The sequence below is a fragment of the Microtus pennsylvanicus genome, chromosome 4 (genome assembly GCF_037038515.1).
Source record: "Microtus pennsylvanicus isolate mMicPen1 chromosome 4, mMicPen1.hap1, whole genome shotgun sequence".
NCBI classification, from domain to species: Eukaryota; Metazoa; Chordata; class Mammalia; order Rodentia; family Cricetidae; genus Microtus; species Microtus pennsylvanicus.
The window spans coordinates 75,936,296-75,954,139 of record NC_134582.1 but is presented as its reverse complement, the minus strand read 5'-3'; the positions used below and the strand labels follow the sequence as shown (position 1 = coordinate 75,954,139).

Below are 17,844 nucleotides of genomic sequence, written 5' to 3'. Positions count from 1 at the left end.
TTCGAATGTCTTGCTTTTTCAGGAAGAAGTTCACGTGGATGGACGGCAGCTCACGTCCAACTCTCACGCGCACCTGATTTCATTGTCAACATTACTGAGAGCCGCAGCTCCCAGTTATTAGACATTAACACAGCCCTAGCCGGGAAGGACAGCCTCCTGGGTGGGGGTCTTTACTGAGCCTACCTGGCTGGTTCCCTCTGGGAGAGTCAGCGAGGCACCGGTGTGCGGCCGAGCATTGGCCCAGCTGGGTTTAGTGAGAACCCCCCCTGCAGAGTTGGGGTTCTGTCACTTCCCGCACAGACAGCCACTGACGTAGATTCGCTGTTTGCACGGGTGGAAGGGGTCCAGTGGAACTGGCTTTCAGGAAAGTGGGGACAGAAGAGACCTGCGGCCAGAGAGTGAAATAGGAGAGAGCGGGAGGGAGGGAATGGGGGGGGGGAGGCAGAGAAGGAGGGGAAGCAGAGAGGGGAGAGAGAGAAAGAGATCTCTCTGGCTCTACGTCCTTGTCTTTCATTGTTGTCTTTGTTAGTAAAATGTTTCTGTCACTGTCCACGCGTCCCCGGTGGTCTTCTAGCTGCAGAGCAGCAGCACCTGGAAATGCCAGCATTTGCCCTCTGGCTGCACCACCCAGCGGTCGGCACAGGAGCCAGGGGGCGTGGTCGGTGACGTCAGGGGCCGGGCGGGACCTGTCCCGGAAGCGGGTGCCGAGGACCGAAGAACTGGGAGATGGAGGCACCCGCGGTGCTGCTGGTGATGGGTGTGAGCGGCTCCGGGAAGTAGGTCGCGGAGGCCGCAGGCGGGCGGGAACTGGGAGGCGGTTGGGCGTCCTGAGCCCTGGGAGCCCTGCCTTTGCCGCCCCTGCCGAAGTCCCCTGCTCTCCTGCCTCGCTAGCCGCTCCCCAGGTTCACCACGGATGAAAGCCGAGGAATGAAGGTCGGGCGTAGGGAGGCTGCTGGAGTACAGAGCGGAAAGTTGTTACGGGAAAGACGCAGCCCGCCACAGCTTTTAGCTCCAGCCTTACAAACCTGGACCTCAGGCATCTTGCCGAGCAAGTGGGAGGGTGCAAAGTCCCAAACCAAGAGGTGAACCTTGTCCTGGGTCTGTAAAGCTCTATCTGGTTGGGCAGATGGTTCCCCTCCTGGGTGAGTTTCCGGATTTTTCTGAATAGACATTGAAAAGTGAAGATCACCCTGCAAGGTATTGTCTTCCTTGATCGTGTTCCTGTTCATATGGAACGTACTCAGGACTCTGCAAACTATGCAGTTTCTTCCCAGCCCGGTGCAGTTAGCTTAGAAGTAAGCCAGAAGTAGGCATTTCGTTTGATAGACACCGCACTGCACCGATATAACCCAAGGACACCAAACTGCAACATGCAACTACAGGCAACAAAATAGATGCTAACTGGTGAACCAGAGGTTCGTAGTCACACGTTGGGGCGCCCTCTGACCTTCAGTCAAGGTGGGGCGACCCACTTCTGTGGGCCCCCACACCAGAGTCTTTTAAGGGTTACTGTGTCCTATCAGGAATTTTCCAAACGGTAAGGTAAGCTAGGTCTTGAAAATGGAAATTTTATTTTTCTTGCGTGTATGTGTTTGGGCCCGCACCTGCACACACACGAGTGCAGATGCCCGCAGACGCATCTTATCCTCTGCAGCTGGGCTCCAGGTAGGTCCTGGGAACGGATCTCAAGCGCTCTGCAAGAGCAGGATGCGCTCTTAACCAGCGAGACATCTCTCCAGCCCCAGAAGGTAGCTTTAGGCTTCCAACACTTTTATCCCCCAGCAGGCGTTCTAATTTATTAATTATTTAGCAGTATTTAATTTGAGCTAGGATTTTTGATATGCAACCGAGGCTGGCCTTTCAAAAGCAGCGATCTGCCTCAGTTTTCTAGGTGCTGAGATCACAGGCACAGTCCGCCATTCTCTGCTGTCAAGCCCTGCGTCCAGTCCCAGCAGCCACAAAACAGAACTCACTAAGCCTGAAAATCCCTGCTGTTGTATAATTGGGAAACCTGCTCTCTCTGTTCATTGCCTCTTCCCCTTTAGAGACCCTTTCTCTCACGCCCAGAACAGCACCTATCCCATTATAAGCGCTGATTGTCCTTGTCATGGAGACTGGAAGGATGAGCCGGAGAACAGCGGTAGTGCTGTTTTCCTTTATTTTACATTGCAGCAAAGCCATCTCAGCTTCTGCTAGAATAAACTTAAATCTGGATTTCTTCAGTCCTTCCCTCTCCCCAACTGTCTTCTAAAGTGACTTTTAGCCCAACCTGCTGGGAGAGAGACATATGTACACTGAAGTTGGGTTGTAAGCTTAAATCCAGTCATTGCTTATGAGCCCCATGCTGCACCTTGTTCCTGCCGTCGTCCATTGTGCGTGAACGGGCATCCGGGTCCTCTAGTTTAGATCTGGATGGAGCAGACACGATGGATTTTTCCTTTCATAACTTAGCTCTTCTTTTAGACTAGAGTTGGTGGCTAATGTTTATTCATAGTTAATCTAGGTTGATTGTAAATATAATTTTTTTTTCTGTGCAGAACTCTGGTTTGGCCAGGTGTGGTGGCACTTACCTTTAATCCCAGCACATCATAGTGGTCTCATCTTTGTCTTTTGGGAACTACTAGGTGACACATTCAATAAAAATTGAATTATGACTGGAAAGGTAGCTCGGTGCGTGCTTAAGAGGACTGGCTGCTCTTGTAGAAGACCTGGGTTCAATCCCTAGCACTCACATGGTGGCTCACGAGGGTCTGTAACCAAGTTCCAGACTCTCTTTTGACCTCCATGGGCACTGCACACATGTGGTACACTGTAGCATGAATCTAAATGGTCTTAATAGTAAAAACCTGGGGTCAGATATTAGGGGGTGAAGGCTGAAAGATCAGAGAAGCAGAACAGCCAGCCATTAGTTCTTACCTCTTCTAAATCTTCAGACCAAATGGGATGTCCTGTCTCTACAAGTCCTCAGACTGGATCCTGAGCCCCTGCCTTCTATTCCTCTCTCTGCCCAGCCATATCCCTTCCTGTCTCCACCTCCTTAGTGCTGGGATTAAAGGTGTGAGCCACCACCACTTGGTTCTGTTTCTCTTTTAGACTACTTCAATCTCATTGTAGCCCAACCTTGAACTCATAGAGATCCATCTGCCTCTGTATCTGGAGTGCTGGGATTAAAGGAGTGTGCCACTATTGCCTGCCCTCTGTGGCTAACTAGTGTGGCTAGCTCCACACTCTGATCGTCAGGCAGGCTTTATTTGTTAAAGCACAAACAATATCACCACGGTGCACTAACTTAAATGGAAACACAGTATCACCACAGCACACTAACTTACATGAAAACACAATATCACCACAGCGCACTAACTTAAATGGAAACACAGTATCACCACAGGGCACTAACTTAAATGGAAACACAGTATCACCACAGGGCACTAACTTACATGAAAACAAAAATACTCCTATGCATAAAATAAAGTTCTTTTAATTGGCTGAAGAAACTAGAGGCGAAAGGACACCTTGTGTGGTTCCCTTCCCCTGCACAAACTGAGGACTTGAGAAACCCAGTTAGCTATGGGGATAATCATTTAATGACAGAAAGAAGACTGGGGCCCCAGCTCTCCCTCACATGCTCTGTGGGACACTCTGTCTTAACCATTGGCCTTGACCATTCTTGAGTTACTGACCTTGTCTTTTAGGTCTGTCCTTTATGTGTATGGATTGTTGTTTTATTATTATCTTTGCCTGCCTGTATGAGTACCACTTGGGTGCAGTATACAAAGGAGCCAGAAGAGGGCACCAGATCCCCTGCAACTGGAGTTGAAGATGGTTATGAACTGCCATGTGGAGGTGGGAACCGAACCCAGGGCCGCTGGAAGAGCAGCCAGTGCTCTAACTGATGAGCCACCTCTCCAGCCCCTTCTGTGTATCTAGTAAACTAGCAATGCTTTGATGCATTTATTTTTATTTTTAAATCTTTATTTATTATGCATACAATATTCTGTGTGTGTGTGTCTGCAGGCCAGAAGAGGACACCAGACCTCATTACAGATGGTTGTGAGCCACCATGTGGTTGCCGGGAATTGAACTCAGGACCTTAGGAAGAGCAGGCAATTCTCTTAACCACTGAGCCATCTCTCCAGCCCGCTTTGATGCATTTATAGCCCCCCAAACGTTACACAGTTCTGCAGGAGATTAAATTTTATTAGACTCCCCGCTCACTCGGTGTATCAAATATACTTCAGGACAGACCCCGAGTAGTTGGCCAACACAAAACAAAATAGTATTTTTTTTTAAATAAATAAATTAAAAAACTGCCCTGGCCTATTGATAGGCAGAGTAGAACTAGGCAGGGAGAACTATACTGAAAACTAGAAGAAAGAAGGCAGAGTCAGGAGAAACCACGTAGCTCCGCCAGAGACAGACTCTGGACAGAATCTTGCTGGTTAGCCATAGCGACGTGGACACACATAGATTAATGGAGATGGGTCCATTTAAAATTTAAGAGTTAGCCAGAAATACGCTTAAGCTATTGGCCAAACAGTATTGCAAATAATAGTTTCTACGTGGTTATTTCGGGGCTGAGCAGCCAGGAACAAACAAGCAGCCTCCTACTACAGGGCAGAAATGGAGACATCTCTGTTCTTTCCACAGATCTACCGTGGGCACACTGCTGGCCTCCAAGGTAACGTCTCTCATCCATTGTGCTCTTGTCCACTGCTTCCTCCCTTTCTTATGACCTATGGTGTGATGCCTTTGCATGGCAATCCAGGTTTCTTCTTGATAATGGTAAGTGAGAGGGGCAGCCTCAGACCAGTGGTTCTTCTTCCCTCCTTCCTTCAAGATTTATTTAATTTTATGTACATGGGTGCTCTATCTGCATGTACACCTGCACACCAGAAGAGGGCATCCAATCTCACTACAGATGGTTGCGAGCCACCATGCGGTTGCTGGGAATTGAACTCAGGACCTCTGGAAGAGCAGCCAGTGCTTGTAACCTCTGAGCCATCTCTCCAGCCCCCAGACCAGTGATTTCTATACCTCCCTGTCAGTACGCTCCTGGTGACTGTCCCATGGGCCTTGCTGATGCTATATATACTTTTTCCTTCCTTCCTAAAGCTGGGATGGAAATTCTATGATGCCGATGATTACCACTCTGAAGAGAATCGGATGAAAATGGGGAGAGGGGTACCGCTGAGCGACCAGGTAACGTTGGCTACGGGCGTCCAGGATCTCTGTATCATGCCTCCTTCTTTATTAGCCCGGAGCCTGGACTTTCCCATGGACTCAGCCCCAGGAATGAGCTACCTCCTGCCCTATCTCGTGCACAGCCAGCCACAGTTTGTTGCAGGATTTTAATCTCTAATCCCCGAGTGGGCTCTGTTTCAGCACCCACATGGCAGCTCACAGCTGCCTGTATGTAACTCCAGTTCCAGGGGATTCCCTTGCCCTCTTCTAGCTCCTGTGGGCACTGCATGCCCTGAGCACGCTTATATACACACAGACAAAATACTCACATAAAACAAAATCATACTTAAAGAAATATATCCAAAAGTTAAAATTAAAAAGCCCAATAAGGGGCTGGAGAGATGGCTCAGTGGTTAAGAGCACTGACTTCTCTTCCAGAGGACCCGGGTTCAATTCCCAGCACCCACATGGCAGCTTACAACTGTCTGAAGATCCAGTTGCAGGGGATCTGATACCTTCATACCAATGCACATAAAATAAAGTTAAATAAACAAAAAAAATTTAAAAAAGCTTAATAATACCATCATCTTGTCTATTCCCATCAGTGCTTGAATGTGGTAGGAAACCCTGGCTAACCAAGGCACTACAAGAGACAATTTGAAAGACCAAGTTCAAGTGGTACATTAAGAAGTTAACTCAGTGGGGCAGTGGTGGCACACACCTTTAACCCCAGCACTTCAGAGGCAGAGGCAGGAGGATCTCTGAGTTCAAGGCCAGCCTGCTCTACAGAGCCAGGCTACAGAGAAACCCTGTTGGGGTGGTCAACTCAAGCAAGGGCTGGGGTAGAAAGCTGCAGCCGCGCCTAGCTGCAGGTTCTGATCAGGTGTACCGGGAGGATATATTAGCTATGGTAAGAGGTGTGTGACAGTCACACAGCGGGGAGGCTGCGGGAGGTTTAAAGGATGTACCTTAAGGGGACTTACACTACTATGAAAGAGCCATTGACACCAGAGCCAAGGAATGGTTTCTGTGGGTATAGGGCCTTGGGCATGGCCCTCAGCCTGGCCATGCCCAGTTCCCATAACCACTAAGATCTCTCTGGAACTAACATTTGCAACTATGGTTCTATTGTTTCTTACCTGGGAAAGCTTCTAATTCTTGTTCTAATTTCAGGACAGGATTCCATGGCTCTGCAGCTTGCACGACATATTAGTAAGGTAAGAAATCATCTGGCCCCGGTATAATCCAGTGAGTTAAAACATCACTTCTGAAATTACAACTGGCTGCACCCATCAGGGTAGAGTCAAAGACGTGGGTAAACCAGGTCCTCAGTCAGCTCTGCCCTCCGAACAGCTCGGAAGGGGCCATTTAACAAGGAACTGAGGATGCCTGGAACCCAAGATCATTCAGATCACTGGTGAAACCTCCACTTAAGGCTGAGCACACTCAGGGCTCCATTTCCAAGTAACACTTTGCATTGGTAGAGGCTACTCCGCCACTTAGAATTGACACAAAGTACCCCCATTCTGCAGCCCTCATCTCTTTTTTTCCCTCTGGGTGTGGGGTGCATCATGTTCCTTATATTTTGGAAACAGAGAGGTGGCCTTGGGACAGCATGTCATTCTAGCCTGTTCAGCCCTGAAGAGAAAGTACAGAGACATCTTGATACAGGGAAGAAGTGATGGGCCCCTGAAAAGCGACGGGTCCACAGAGGAAAGGCTGGCCAGCCAACAGCTCTTGGTGGTCTATCTCAGCGGCTCGTTTGAGATCATTTCCAGACGCCTGTCCCAAAGAAAAGGACATTTTATGCCGCCCGAGTTACTGCAGTCCCAGTTCAGTATTCTGGAGCCTCCATCAGCTCCTGAACACTTCATCCAGGTCAGCGTGGACCAAAGTCTCTCAGAGATCGCCGATGCCGTTCTGGAAGCTCTGCCAATGAAGTTATAATTCCACACCTGCGGGGTAGGCGCACTCTAGTTCAAGGTCCTCCTCGCCGGTGTATTCTAGTTTCTAATTGAGAGCAAACTGCAGTACGTGGAGAGCACCGTTTGCCTGTATGGACTCAGTGTGCAGTTGTCCCGCAGGTGTGCCGCAGGTGTCCTCCAGGTGTCCTGCAGGTGTGCCAGGAGGAGGGGAAAGGATGGTAAAAGTTAAGCTTAAACTTAAATCGTGTATAATGGAACCAGATGGTCAGTGGAAATTGTGCAATCAATGCTAGAAATCACTCCCATTTGAAAGAACAATGCCTTGTGCTTGTGTCTGCACAAATGGATGAAATATGCTACCCTGGAGGCCCGCTGGAATTGGTCTCAGCAATAGAAACCTGAATCAAAGCAGCCACTGACTGCAGGCATCTCACACCATACTGCCGTTGGTTTTCAAACAGGGTGTCGCTGTGTTAACAGCTCTAGCTGTCCTGGAATTCACTCTGCAGAGCATCCTGAAGCCCAGAGATCCGCCTGCTTCTGCCTCCCCAGTGCTGGGATTAAAGGCGTGCACTACCATAACCGGCTTCATCTTCATTCATGTGTCATTATGTTCTATAATCTGCCATTATGCTTTGCTTTAATTCATCCCCCTTCACAGCCTTCCCCCGCCCTTGTCCCCTGCTCCTCCCTGGCAGGTGACAAGGGCACCTTTCCCCAGGTGGCCACCTTCCTGCATTCATGGTTTCTCAGTCTTTCTTAAGATCTCTTCCTGCCTGCTTGGTGTACACATCATAAATGTATATAAAACTTTAAGTTCAGGTCCTGCTTGGGAGAGAATTGGGCCTTTTTACAACTATATAGAATTCCATTGTGTATGTACATCACACTTAAAGCTTTTTTTTTTTAAAGCTGTATAAGACACGTACACCAGGCTGTTCTAGAACTCACAGAAATCTGCCTGCCTCCTGAGTGCTGAAATTAAAGGCGCACACACAACCGCCTGGCATACCCCATTTTCTTCTTCTTTTTTTCAATATTTATTATGTATACAATATTCTGTCTGTGTATGCCTGTAGGCCAGAAGAGGGCACCAGACCTCATTACAGATGGTTGTGAGCCACCAATGTGGTTGCTGGGAATTGAACTCAAGACCTTTGGTAGAGCAGGCAATGCCCTTAACCTCTGAGCCATCTCTCCAGCCCCCCCCCCCCCCATTTTCTTTAACTGTTTATTTTTTGAGTCAGTGTCTATGTAGTCCTGGCTATCTTGGAGCCCCCTACATCGACCAGGCTGACCTCAAACCCAGAGAGTTGAGAGTAAAGGTGTGTGCAACCATACCCACGAGGGATCTTTTCAGTCGAGAGGATGGGGAGGACCTATCCTATCAGAGCTACTAGGTCCTGACCTCAGTACTCTCTCAGGGTTCAGAATAGGACTTCTATGACAAGCGAAGACTGGGCTTGGAAAATGGACCCGAGGGGTAAAACAAACTGACTTAGGCATGTTTTTCCTGAAAGTTTCTTTATTCCTTGGGGGAAGATGAGAATAAGGGCGTAAGGGCAAGATGTAAGGGATAAGGGGAAGGGAAAAGAAGCAGCATAGGGGTAAAAGGTATAAAGAGGGTAAGAGTAAGGAGTGATCCACAAAGCTTTCAGTTTACATAGGCGGTAACAATAGTATCAAGCAGCCGGGCGGTGGTGGCACACGCCTTTAATCTCAGCACTCCGGAGGCAGAGACAGGCGGATCTTTGGGAGTTCGAGGCCAGCCTGGTTTACAAGAGCTAGTTCTGGGACGGGCACCAAAGCTACAGAGAAACCCTGTCTCGAGAGGGCTGGAGAGATGGCTCAGAGGTTAAGAGCATTGCCTTCTCTACCAAAGGTCCTGAGTTCAATTCCCAGCAACCACATGGTGGCTCACAACCATCTGTAATGGGGTCTGGTGCCCTCTTCTGGCCAGCAGGCATACATACATACAGAATATTGTATACATAGTAAATAAATAAATATTTAAAAAAAAGAAAGAAAACATTAAAAAAAAAATAAACCCTGTCTCGACCCCCCCCCCCCCCAAAATAGTATCAAGCATGCATTTTCATGGTCATGAGACTGGTGGATCTGGCAAGCAGGCACCTTATGTCTCAGCAGGGGTGTGGTTGTGAAGCTCCCCTGGTAGCTACTGGCCTGTGGGCTTGATTTGCAGCAGCACCTAGCTGGTTGACTTTAAAGGAATATCTTCTGGGGGCCCCGCTTGACTCCAGCAGGGTGCCCAGGTGAGAATTTTCCTTTCTGACTCAGGCCTTTTTCCTGTATAGTTAATCTCCTGGGCTATGGTCCTGTTAGTTGAAACCAAGGTAATGGGTAATACAGAATGTTAAGTCAGAGCAGACCAGGAGATTACAGCTTCTGAGTCTCCTCTCTTCAGTGAGTGCTGTCAATAAAGAAAGCTCATAGCGGATTATTTTTATGTAGATTTTGGCTGTGAGAACAAGGACTGGATCCTTTTCACGCCATGGCTTCATGGTGTGGGGGGAGGGATCCGGTTGCCCTACAGGAAAAATCAGGTTTATCCACTGATACACTTCTGGGATACTACAGAAGGGAGAAATGCCATGATTTCCTAAGATTTTTACAGAACTGACTTATCCCAAGGACAGATGTTCCCGCAGCTTTGCAGAAATGGGTTCTCCAGGTGGAGTGGACATATACACTCACTGTGGATAGTGCAGCACCTGGGGGCTCCCCACCCCAACGTGGGCTCTCCAGCCCATGGACTTGGGTCCCACTCTAAATATAAAGCACATGCGTTGAGAGCAGGCTCCACTCCATGCTGACTGAATGCAAGTCACCAGTCACTACAGGCTCAAGCCGCCATGCTGCCCTCGCCCACCGTGAAGCCACGTGAGCCTACCCTGATTTCCCCAAGGTGCCAGGTGCTTGGTCACAGCAGCAAGGAGAGCGACCGAACTCGGCACTCCTGTGGCCTTTCTGCTCTGCCTCTTTGCCAAGTTATTTGGGACATGTCCTCCCTGGTGTCAGAACATGGTCCAATGAGGCCAGGCATGGTGATGCTCACCTTTAATCTCAGCAGACCAGGGGCAGCTGAATCTCTTGTTAGTTCAAGGCCAGCCTTGCCTACTTACTCAGTTCCAGGCTAGCCAGAGCTACAGTGAGACCTTGTCTCAAAATAGAACAACAAACAAACTGGGCAGGGGTTTCTCAGTGTAATTTTGGTGCCTGTTCTAGAATTAGCTCTTGTAGACCAGGCTGGCATTGAACTCTGCCTGCTTATACCTCCCAAAGGCGTGCACCACCACTGCCTGGCGAATTAAGCTGTGTATTGCAATGAGGCTGTGGTTTACTGGAAAGGTGTTGGGGGGGGGGGGCATCAGCAGCTACGTCATGTCTGCCTGACTCCACCTTCTCCTGCCTAGCTTTATTCTGGCTGTCCAGGCTGGAACTGCCCTACCCAGAAAAGACCACACTTTTGACAGGCCTTAAACCTGACTAGCAGGGAACCTTTGGAGACTCAGCTGATTTTGTCACACCCGCCCCCCCTTATATGTCAGAGTGAGATACAGTCAGCCACCATCCTGAGAGGTTATGAGTTCAATTCACAGCAACCACATGGTGGTTCACAACCGTCTACAAAGAGATCCAATACCATCTTGTGGCATGCAAACATACAGGCAGAACACTGTATAATAATAAATAAATGATAAATAAATAATAAAAAAAAAGAATGACTTAGGGGAAGAAAAGGTCCTGATCCACCAGTGAGGGAAGTCCAGACGGGAATCTGGAGGAAGACCTGCCAGCTGCTCCACACAGTGTTGGTGCTGACCAAGGACGTGCAGCAGAAACCCTGGGGAGACGCTGCTGGCCCACTCAGGCTGCAGGACCACCTGCGAAAGTGGTTGACTCCCAAAGGTCTCGCCCCACAGGCTAAGTACCGCTGTCCTGGAGGAGCCTGGACTCACCGAATAATTACTCAGTCAGACGTTCTTTGATCTCTGTCCCTCAACTATAGCAGTAAAATGCAAGTCTGTCTTCTACTCACAGAAGTGGGTGAGCACTGTGTTCCAGCCTCTCACCGTGTCTACATCTGGCCCTTTCTATGCCTTTGTGGCTGTCTCCATGGCAACCGAATGGCAGGGAGTCCCCAAGATCCCTGATTGCTGCTTGCTTTCTGGCCCCAGAGACCTGGGAGTGGCATTCTCGTGCAAGGCGTTAGGGAACATCTGAGCAGACACTTAACTATCTTGGGAGTGGTGTCATTCTCGTGTCCCGCCAAGAGTGCATATTAATGAGCTAGAGGGTTGGACTCCCCCCCCCCGTGTGTTATGTGTGGTGAACATGCTTGTCAACGTGGGAATGTGTATCTGTAAGCTTGTGTGAAGAGACCGACACAAATGTCATATTTCTTTCCCTGGTCACAGCTTCCTTTACTTGCTTGTTGCGACAGTTCTGAACCTGGAATTCACTGATAAGGCTAAAGGCTAGTCTGACAGTCTCCACACTCCCAGGCCTGGAATCACAGACCTGAACTCAGGTCTTCGTGCTTGTGCGGCAGCCACCTGAGCAACCAAGCCATCTCCTCAGCCTGCCAATCATGACAGCAAACCAAGGGTCCAGAGAAAACAGGGTGGAAGTAGGGGAGTGTTAGCAAGTGGCACTCAGGTTGAGAGGCCACGGCCCTGGGACTGGCTAGTTCTAGGATCAGTCCCGAGACTGAGATGGGGGGGGGGTGCAGGAGGTCCTTCCACTCCTCCAGCCAATAGCTGCTGAGATACCAGCCCATTGGGGCGTGGTCTCTCTCCCTTTAAAAGTGAACTAAAAGTCACAAAGGAAAACAAGGCGTAAGGCTAAAAAAAGTGAAGCATTCTGATGAAGTCCTGAGAGAGTGGACCCATCAGTGTTTGTGAACACAGGCTGCTGGGCAGTATGCTGCTTGTGAAACAGCCAATGACTGATTACAACTCCAAACTGAAAGGAACTCTGAATACTCAAAGGCCGACTGTAGACACTTTAAAATAGAAATGGCATTAATGTTTTAAAGATGTGTGGCAAAACATCTACAACGGATTCACGGAAAATGTGAATACTGAGGCTGTTTTAGACAATAGCAACAAGTGAGACTCCAGGTGTTCATTCCTTTCATTCACGCAGGCTGCGGTAAAAGATGGCTCTAACTGTGATGAAGACAATGTGCACAACACAGCAAAACTGCCTCTAGACAGCACCCGCAACCACACGATGGGCTGACTGAAGGGCTAGGCTGTGTGCATTCATCCCAGAAGTCAAGTTAGGTATCAAACAGAGACACCCCCCCCCCCAAAAAAAGGAAAAAAAGTTGTTAATGTGGCAGAGCACTCTGGAAGAAACACTTGAAAACACCAGTCAGTCACATATTCCCACACATCTCCAGAAGACCCACTTCCCAGTTCCTGGGCTGCCTTTGAGGTTTCTCACCTGAATAACAATACAAGGAACTTTAAGCGTTTAATCAGAAGCAGTACTGCAGCTGAAAGCAGAGAGTTTGCTGTTGATCTGGGGATTCTGGCCTGGGGGTGTGGTTTTCTCCCACTGTATTGCTGTGTCTGTCACATTTCCACTAATTATGTGTGACTGGGTGTAAGGAAATGGCTGTTCATTGGTGGCATATATATTCAGCCAGTTATGGTGATGTCAAACAGCCAGACTGTCCATATAGGAAGGAGAGATAGTGACACACTTGCTTTCTGGTGAGCCAGTGGATACAAACTCTGTTCCATCCACAAAGTGATTTAAAATACCGTGTATAAGGTGTACATAAAACAATGGATTTTCTATCTAGTCTTGGGGCACACTCCTTAGATATCTCAGTAGCACATCTACTCTAAAACCCAAAACAACGGAAACTTCTGGCTCAGAGCATTTCCGACAGATGATTTCAACACAATGTGACGTCAGCTGCTTTAGTGAACACTCCCACACACATTACCTGTGGACTTCAGGAGCAGGGTCAGTTCTTGGCACCCTTATAACACAAAACGCAGACAGATGAACTGTGTTCTGGGATGTTTCTGCTATCTTGTCCCATCACCCTGTAACGACGTCAATCTATCCCCATAGGCTGGTGATCACTGTGAGGTTAGGATAGCCAGAGGTACACGGTAAGGCCCTAGATAATAATAATCCCTTTCATTACTATGGTTAAACCAAACTTGAAATCCAAGAGTATTTTTTTTCCTCTTTAGTCTTTTCATACACAGGATCTCACTGTATATCCAGACAGGCCTCAAACTTTGCATCTCCCCATTACAGACATGCACAACCCCACCTGGCTTGAGATTAGAAATCCTGAACACAGACCAGCCATCACCTGCCTGACTATTTGCTATCAATCCCCCCCCCCACTCTTTACTCAAATTGTTCTACAGAACTTGGTGTAAGAACAACCTCTGCCTGCACTCACTTCTCCTCTGCTCACACTGAAAGCATCTAACCTGCCGGTTGGCTCACTGTCCAACACTGTTCTTGCAGGACAGGGTGGCCCATGCTATTATAGTACTCGGGAGCCTTATTCAGGAGGAGGACCAGATTCACTCAGTCTGGGGACACATACATACTGAATTTCCGAACAGCCGGTCTACAGAGTAAGACCCTCCTAAGAAATACCCAACTTCTCATAAAATTCAGGATAAATCACGCCAAATAGGCTTGTTATTAAGATGTGTTGAGAAAAAACAAAGACATCTTTCTACAAAAGAGGCAAGACAAACCAGTGTAAAAGCTGGAAATTTATTGTTATTTTGTGATTAATAAATCAAGCTGGCATGACACTGCCCCTCGTGTGGTGCCATTCACCAGTACAGAAGTCTTTAAACCAGACAGACCGAGGCATAAGGCAGAGAGCAGAGACTCGAACACTATCCTTGCCAGCCTCCTCCAGCCCCGCCTCCACCCTGCCCTCTGCACATGCTTTCTGCTTGGGGAAAGTGTCACAACAGTGAGCAGTCTGGGGCAACCTGGTCTCCCAACCTTTTAATAGCAAGCAACTTAAACAAGTTATGAAATTCATCTTCTCTTTCCCTTGATTTTATTCGTCTGAACTCATCTGAGATCATTTCAACATTATAATTTTGGATAACTGTACAAGAGAATACAATGACCTAAGAGAATACTGAACCAGAGCCAGCCGCATATATCACTGACCCTAAATCTGTATTTTAATTGGTCCCGAAGGAATGTATCATCTCAACAGTGTGAGAGTTAGGCAAACAGAATTTCTTTGGGGAGGAAGAAAGAGGCTATAGGATAGCCAAACTTACTCAAAATTGTTAAAACGGCTCTTTGTTTCCACCAGACTGACACTACTATATGCATAGAATCTTCACAGAATCTTGGTTGCCAGTATTACTTAGTTCAGACTGGCCCAATCCAGAATAGATTCTGTCTCACCCCTCCCCCACCCCCTTCTCTGAGGCCCTGAACAGCACGACATTCAACTATTTCATAATAGAACTAGGCAAACACTTCAGAAACAAGTGGCTCACTAATCATTTTAAATCCAGGTACTGCCTATGAATGAGAAAGCTGATAAACCCAAAAGATAGCTCTACTTCTATATGGCGACTAAAACGGAGACATCAGCACTTTCAGTGAAAGCAGCATTTCAATCAAACACAGTGCTGCTTAGACACGCACGGGGAGGTGGGGGGGGGCAGAAGCCCCGGCAAAAGCACTGGAGTATGTTACAGTGCTCCTTCAGTCTGCACAAAATAAAGGTAATTTACAGCCATTATGTTAATGTTGAAATATTGTTACATTATATTGTCTGTACAATTAAATGTCCCTATAATGATAACCAGAATCAGTTTTCTTTATTGTCCACACACCTGACTAAATGGCACTTCTGCTGAGAGATGTTTATCAAAGATGCTGTAAGAGTCTACACAATTGAGAACCCTTATTTTACGTTTCTGGTTACAGGGATTTTGCTTAGACGACCTATAAATGTGCACTAGTTTGTACTGCACACACATAAGCAAACTGTCAGTAATATAAACCTTACAGCGTTGTTAGCAAAAGTACATGCCAAAGTCACAATTAGCAATACTGTACCACAAATCATGGAGCGCAATGATCTGCTTTGTAATGCCTTTATTCTACATAAATTACTACCATGGGGTTATGTTTAAAAAGCAAGTTAGTTGGACAGATGCAGGACAAAAATTTGTTCACCCAATTAGAAAAGGTGATATTTTAAAAAATTACAATGAATGCCAAGTGTTTGATGCATGCAGCAGCCTTAACTGAAAACATTGATTCCCACTGTTCCAAAGATACAGACACCCGCATATCCTACCGCACTCCACCTCAGATGCGTCCTATTGGTTTCCTTTATAACAGCACAGAATTCCAATGAAATAAAGCAGGTTATTTTAAAGATTTAAGAGCCGTTATCAAAAATAAATTACATTTTTTTCAGGATACAGAAATGCTGCTATGATGGCTGGGAGCCCAGTAACCTTTCAATTGCTGCATTGATATCGCCCCCTGTTGCTATCAGTGCTTGCAAGTTTGCTTCACGGTTCAAAAATCCCATGGCACTGAGCTGTTCCAGTTGTTGCTGGAATCTGACTTCTGGACTCTGCAGCTGTTGAAGAGAGCAGAGAAGCACACTCTAAGGAGAGGCAGTCTATGCTAACCCAACCACTGCTCAAACACATCAACTGCTTTTTAAACAACGAATGCTGGTCTGTCGAGCTCTCTTTAAATTGTTACCTGTGCCCTGAGATACATACACATATCTGGTTATTAAAAAGAATGAACTTACTTAACTAAAATATACAAGACCACCTACAATTATTTAGAAAGTGGACATTTTTAAGTGTTAGTCTATAATTTATCCTTACATATATATGTGCATATTTACTTCAAATGAGCAAAATATGATTTAAATAATTTAGCTATAATTTTAAATATCCATCATATTTAAAAGTTGTTTAGCGTTTTATCATGACACACAGACTATGTAATTCTGCCTTAAAAAAAAAAAACTTAGACCGGGCGATGGTGGCGCATGCCTTTAATCCCAGCACTCGGGAGGCAGAGGCAGGCGGATCTCTGTGAGTTCGAGACCAGCCTGGTCTACAAGAGCTAGTTCCAGGACAGGCTCCAAAACCACAGAGAAACCCTGTCTCGAAAAACCAACCCCCCCCCAAAAAACCCCCCAAAAAACTTAGAGACTGGAGGTGAGTGCTTGGGGTCTTGGATTTGATTCCCTAGGCTCTCTTTCTCCCCATCTCCCACAAAGAGTAAAACTGGCTTAATAAATTCCCTGGCTTAATAAATCCCACCACTGTAGAGGCTTGTAAACAAGCAGGAACTCTTCTTAAGGCCCATGCCCAGACAGCTGATGCTTTGTCTGCATTGACACTGAATGTGCCTGGTTGTAATCATGTGTTATAGTGCACCATGTGCATGCCTGATGCTCACAGATGTTAGAAGAGCCCTGAGACTAAAGTTACAGGTGCTGTGACCCACCATGTGGGTGCTGGGGATTGGTGTGGGTCCTCTGGAAGAACAGCCAGTGCTCTTAACCACTGAGCAAATCATTTCTTCAGGCCCCCTTACTGGTAAATTCTTAGTAAAGACAATACATATTCATAGATGCAAGACTAAGGAGTCCACACACATTAAGTCACTACAGGAAGTGCTGGGGGAGGGGACAGGCTAGAATAGGAAGCCTAGATACAGTTGTTCTGAAATACTGACAATATTTTTACGTTTTCTCTGATAAACCTTTATAAAACCTATTTCAAATGACTTTGAAGAAAGTACTTCAAAACTTACATTTTATAAGGCTATTTCTAAATACTATGGCATTAGATTGAAGCATTCTTTTCTTTGGTGTCTGATATAGTAGCAAAAGTAACAATTTCTGTAATGCATGTCTTTAGATGTAACATCCTTGAATAGTACTTTTCATTATCTGAATACTAAATGGCTGCTGCTTTCTTTTTGCCTTTTTGGAAAATTCTATACTTAGGCTAGGCATGCAGAATCTGTAAAGAAAAGCATTGTCACCTGAGGATTCACCCCAGCAAGAGCTTGCAGCATTTGCTGGATGAACTGCTGGTGGCCTGGCTCGGTGGCGCCCCCTGTGGGGCTCGTGTTTTCATTAGGTGCAGAGCTAGGTGCGTTGTTTCCTGATGAGCCTCCAGAATTGCCTGCTGCCCCCAAGCTAGGAGCAAACCTAGGGAGAGCACACACAAAGGGGGTGGAGTCAGTTACATCTGAACATGATACTGGCTAAGTTATTTTCTTAAAAGTAAGCAGATATATAACTTTGAAAACTGACTAAGAAATAACTCAACAGCCAAAATAAAATGCCAAATGATATTAATTCTCTAATTCTCACAGAAATGAACCATCCTGTGCTTTCGAATCTCTCCCAAATAAGCCTACCCTGGGATGAGGCCGGGGGCTTCTGTTGCCAAGGTCTGCAAGCCCTGCTGGATCTGCAACAATGCCTGCATGGCTCTAGGGTTTGACATCGCTGACAGTGTGTCAGGGTTCTGCATCTAAGGAAGAAGGAAAAGCAGTGGTTACCAAAGCATTAAAAGCAAGGTAGGTACATTTTTCCAACTTGGTTATATTTTCGAAGAAAACCTAAAACCTTACTCCCAGATAGCTGTATATTTCTTCCCAAAATACACACAAACTCTCCTCTTTTGACAGCAAATTCCAC

The 17,844-nt window shown here is 46.9% G+C and overlaps 2 protein-coding genes across 10 annotated transcripts in view; one reads left to right on the top strand and one right to left on the bottom strand.

Annotated features, from left to right (window-relative positions):
- The first annotated feature begins 559 nt into the window (after positions 1-559).
- On the top strand, positions 560-17,663 carry Idnk (IDNK gluconokinase). 8 transcript variants are annotated; one of them, XM_075969459.1, is made up of 6 exons: positions 695-776; positions 892-1,082; positions 4,648-4,678; positions 5,113-5,199; positions 6,355-6,398; positions 6,777-9,061. In XM_075969459.1, the coding sequence occupies exons 2-6, from the start codon at positions 928-930 to the stop codon at positions 7,126-7,128; spliced, it is 669 nt and encodes a 222-aa protein (XP_075825574.1). In that variant the 5' UTR covers positions 695-776; positions 892-927; the 3' UTR covers positions 7,129-9,061. The 8 variants fall into 8 exon arrangements, with proteins under 8 accessions (XP_075825575.1, XP_075825570.1, XP_075825574.1 ...); XM_075969455.1 differs by lacking the exon at positions 892-1,082 and having other exon boundaries at positions 662-776; XM_075969456.1 differs by lacking the exon at positions 695-776 and having other exon boundaries at positions 786-933.
- The window catches only part of Ubqln1 (ubiquilin 1), a 40,765-nt gene continuing 36,796 nt past the window's right edge, over positions 13,876-17,844 (bottom strand). For both annotated transcript variants that reach the window (XM_075969443.1, XM_075969444.1), the window contains 3 exons: positions 17,562-17,677; positions 17,181-17,349; positions 13,876-15,747 (listed from right to left, as the gene is read on the bottom strand). In XM_075969443.1, coding sequence (XP_075825558.1) covers positions 15,595-15,747; positions 17,181-17,349; positions 17,562-17,677 — 438 coding nt within the window. In that variant the 3' untranslated portion in view covers positions 13,876-15,594. The remainder of the gene's footprint in view (positions 15,748-17,180; positions 17,350-17,561; positions 17,678-17,844) is intronic.

What these genes read in the sequence shown, in the direction of transcription:
- Idnk (XM_075969459.1), top strand. Translation starts at nt 928, where the DNA reads ATGAAGGTCGGGCGTAGGGAGGCTGCTGGAGTACAGAGCGGAAAGTTG. An exon ending in GGGTACCGCTGAGCGACCAG is followed by an intron (nt 5,200 to 6,354) that starts GTAACGTTGGCT and finishes TTCTAATTTCAG; the next exon opens with GACAGGATTCCATGGCTCTG. An exon ending in TTGCACGACATATTAGTAAG is followed by an intron (nt 6,399 to 6,776) that starts GTAAGAAATCAT and finishes TTTTGGAAACAG; the next exon opens with AGAGGTGGCCTTGGGACAGC.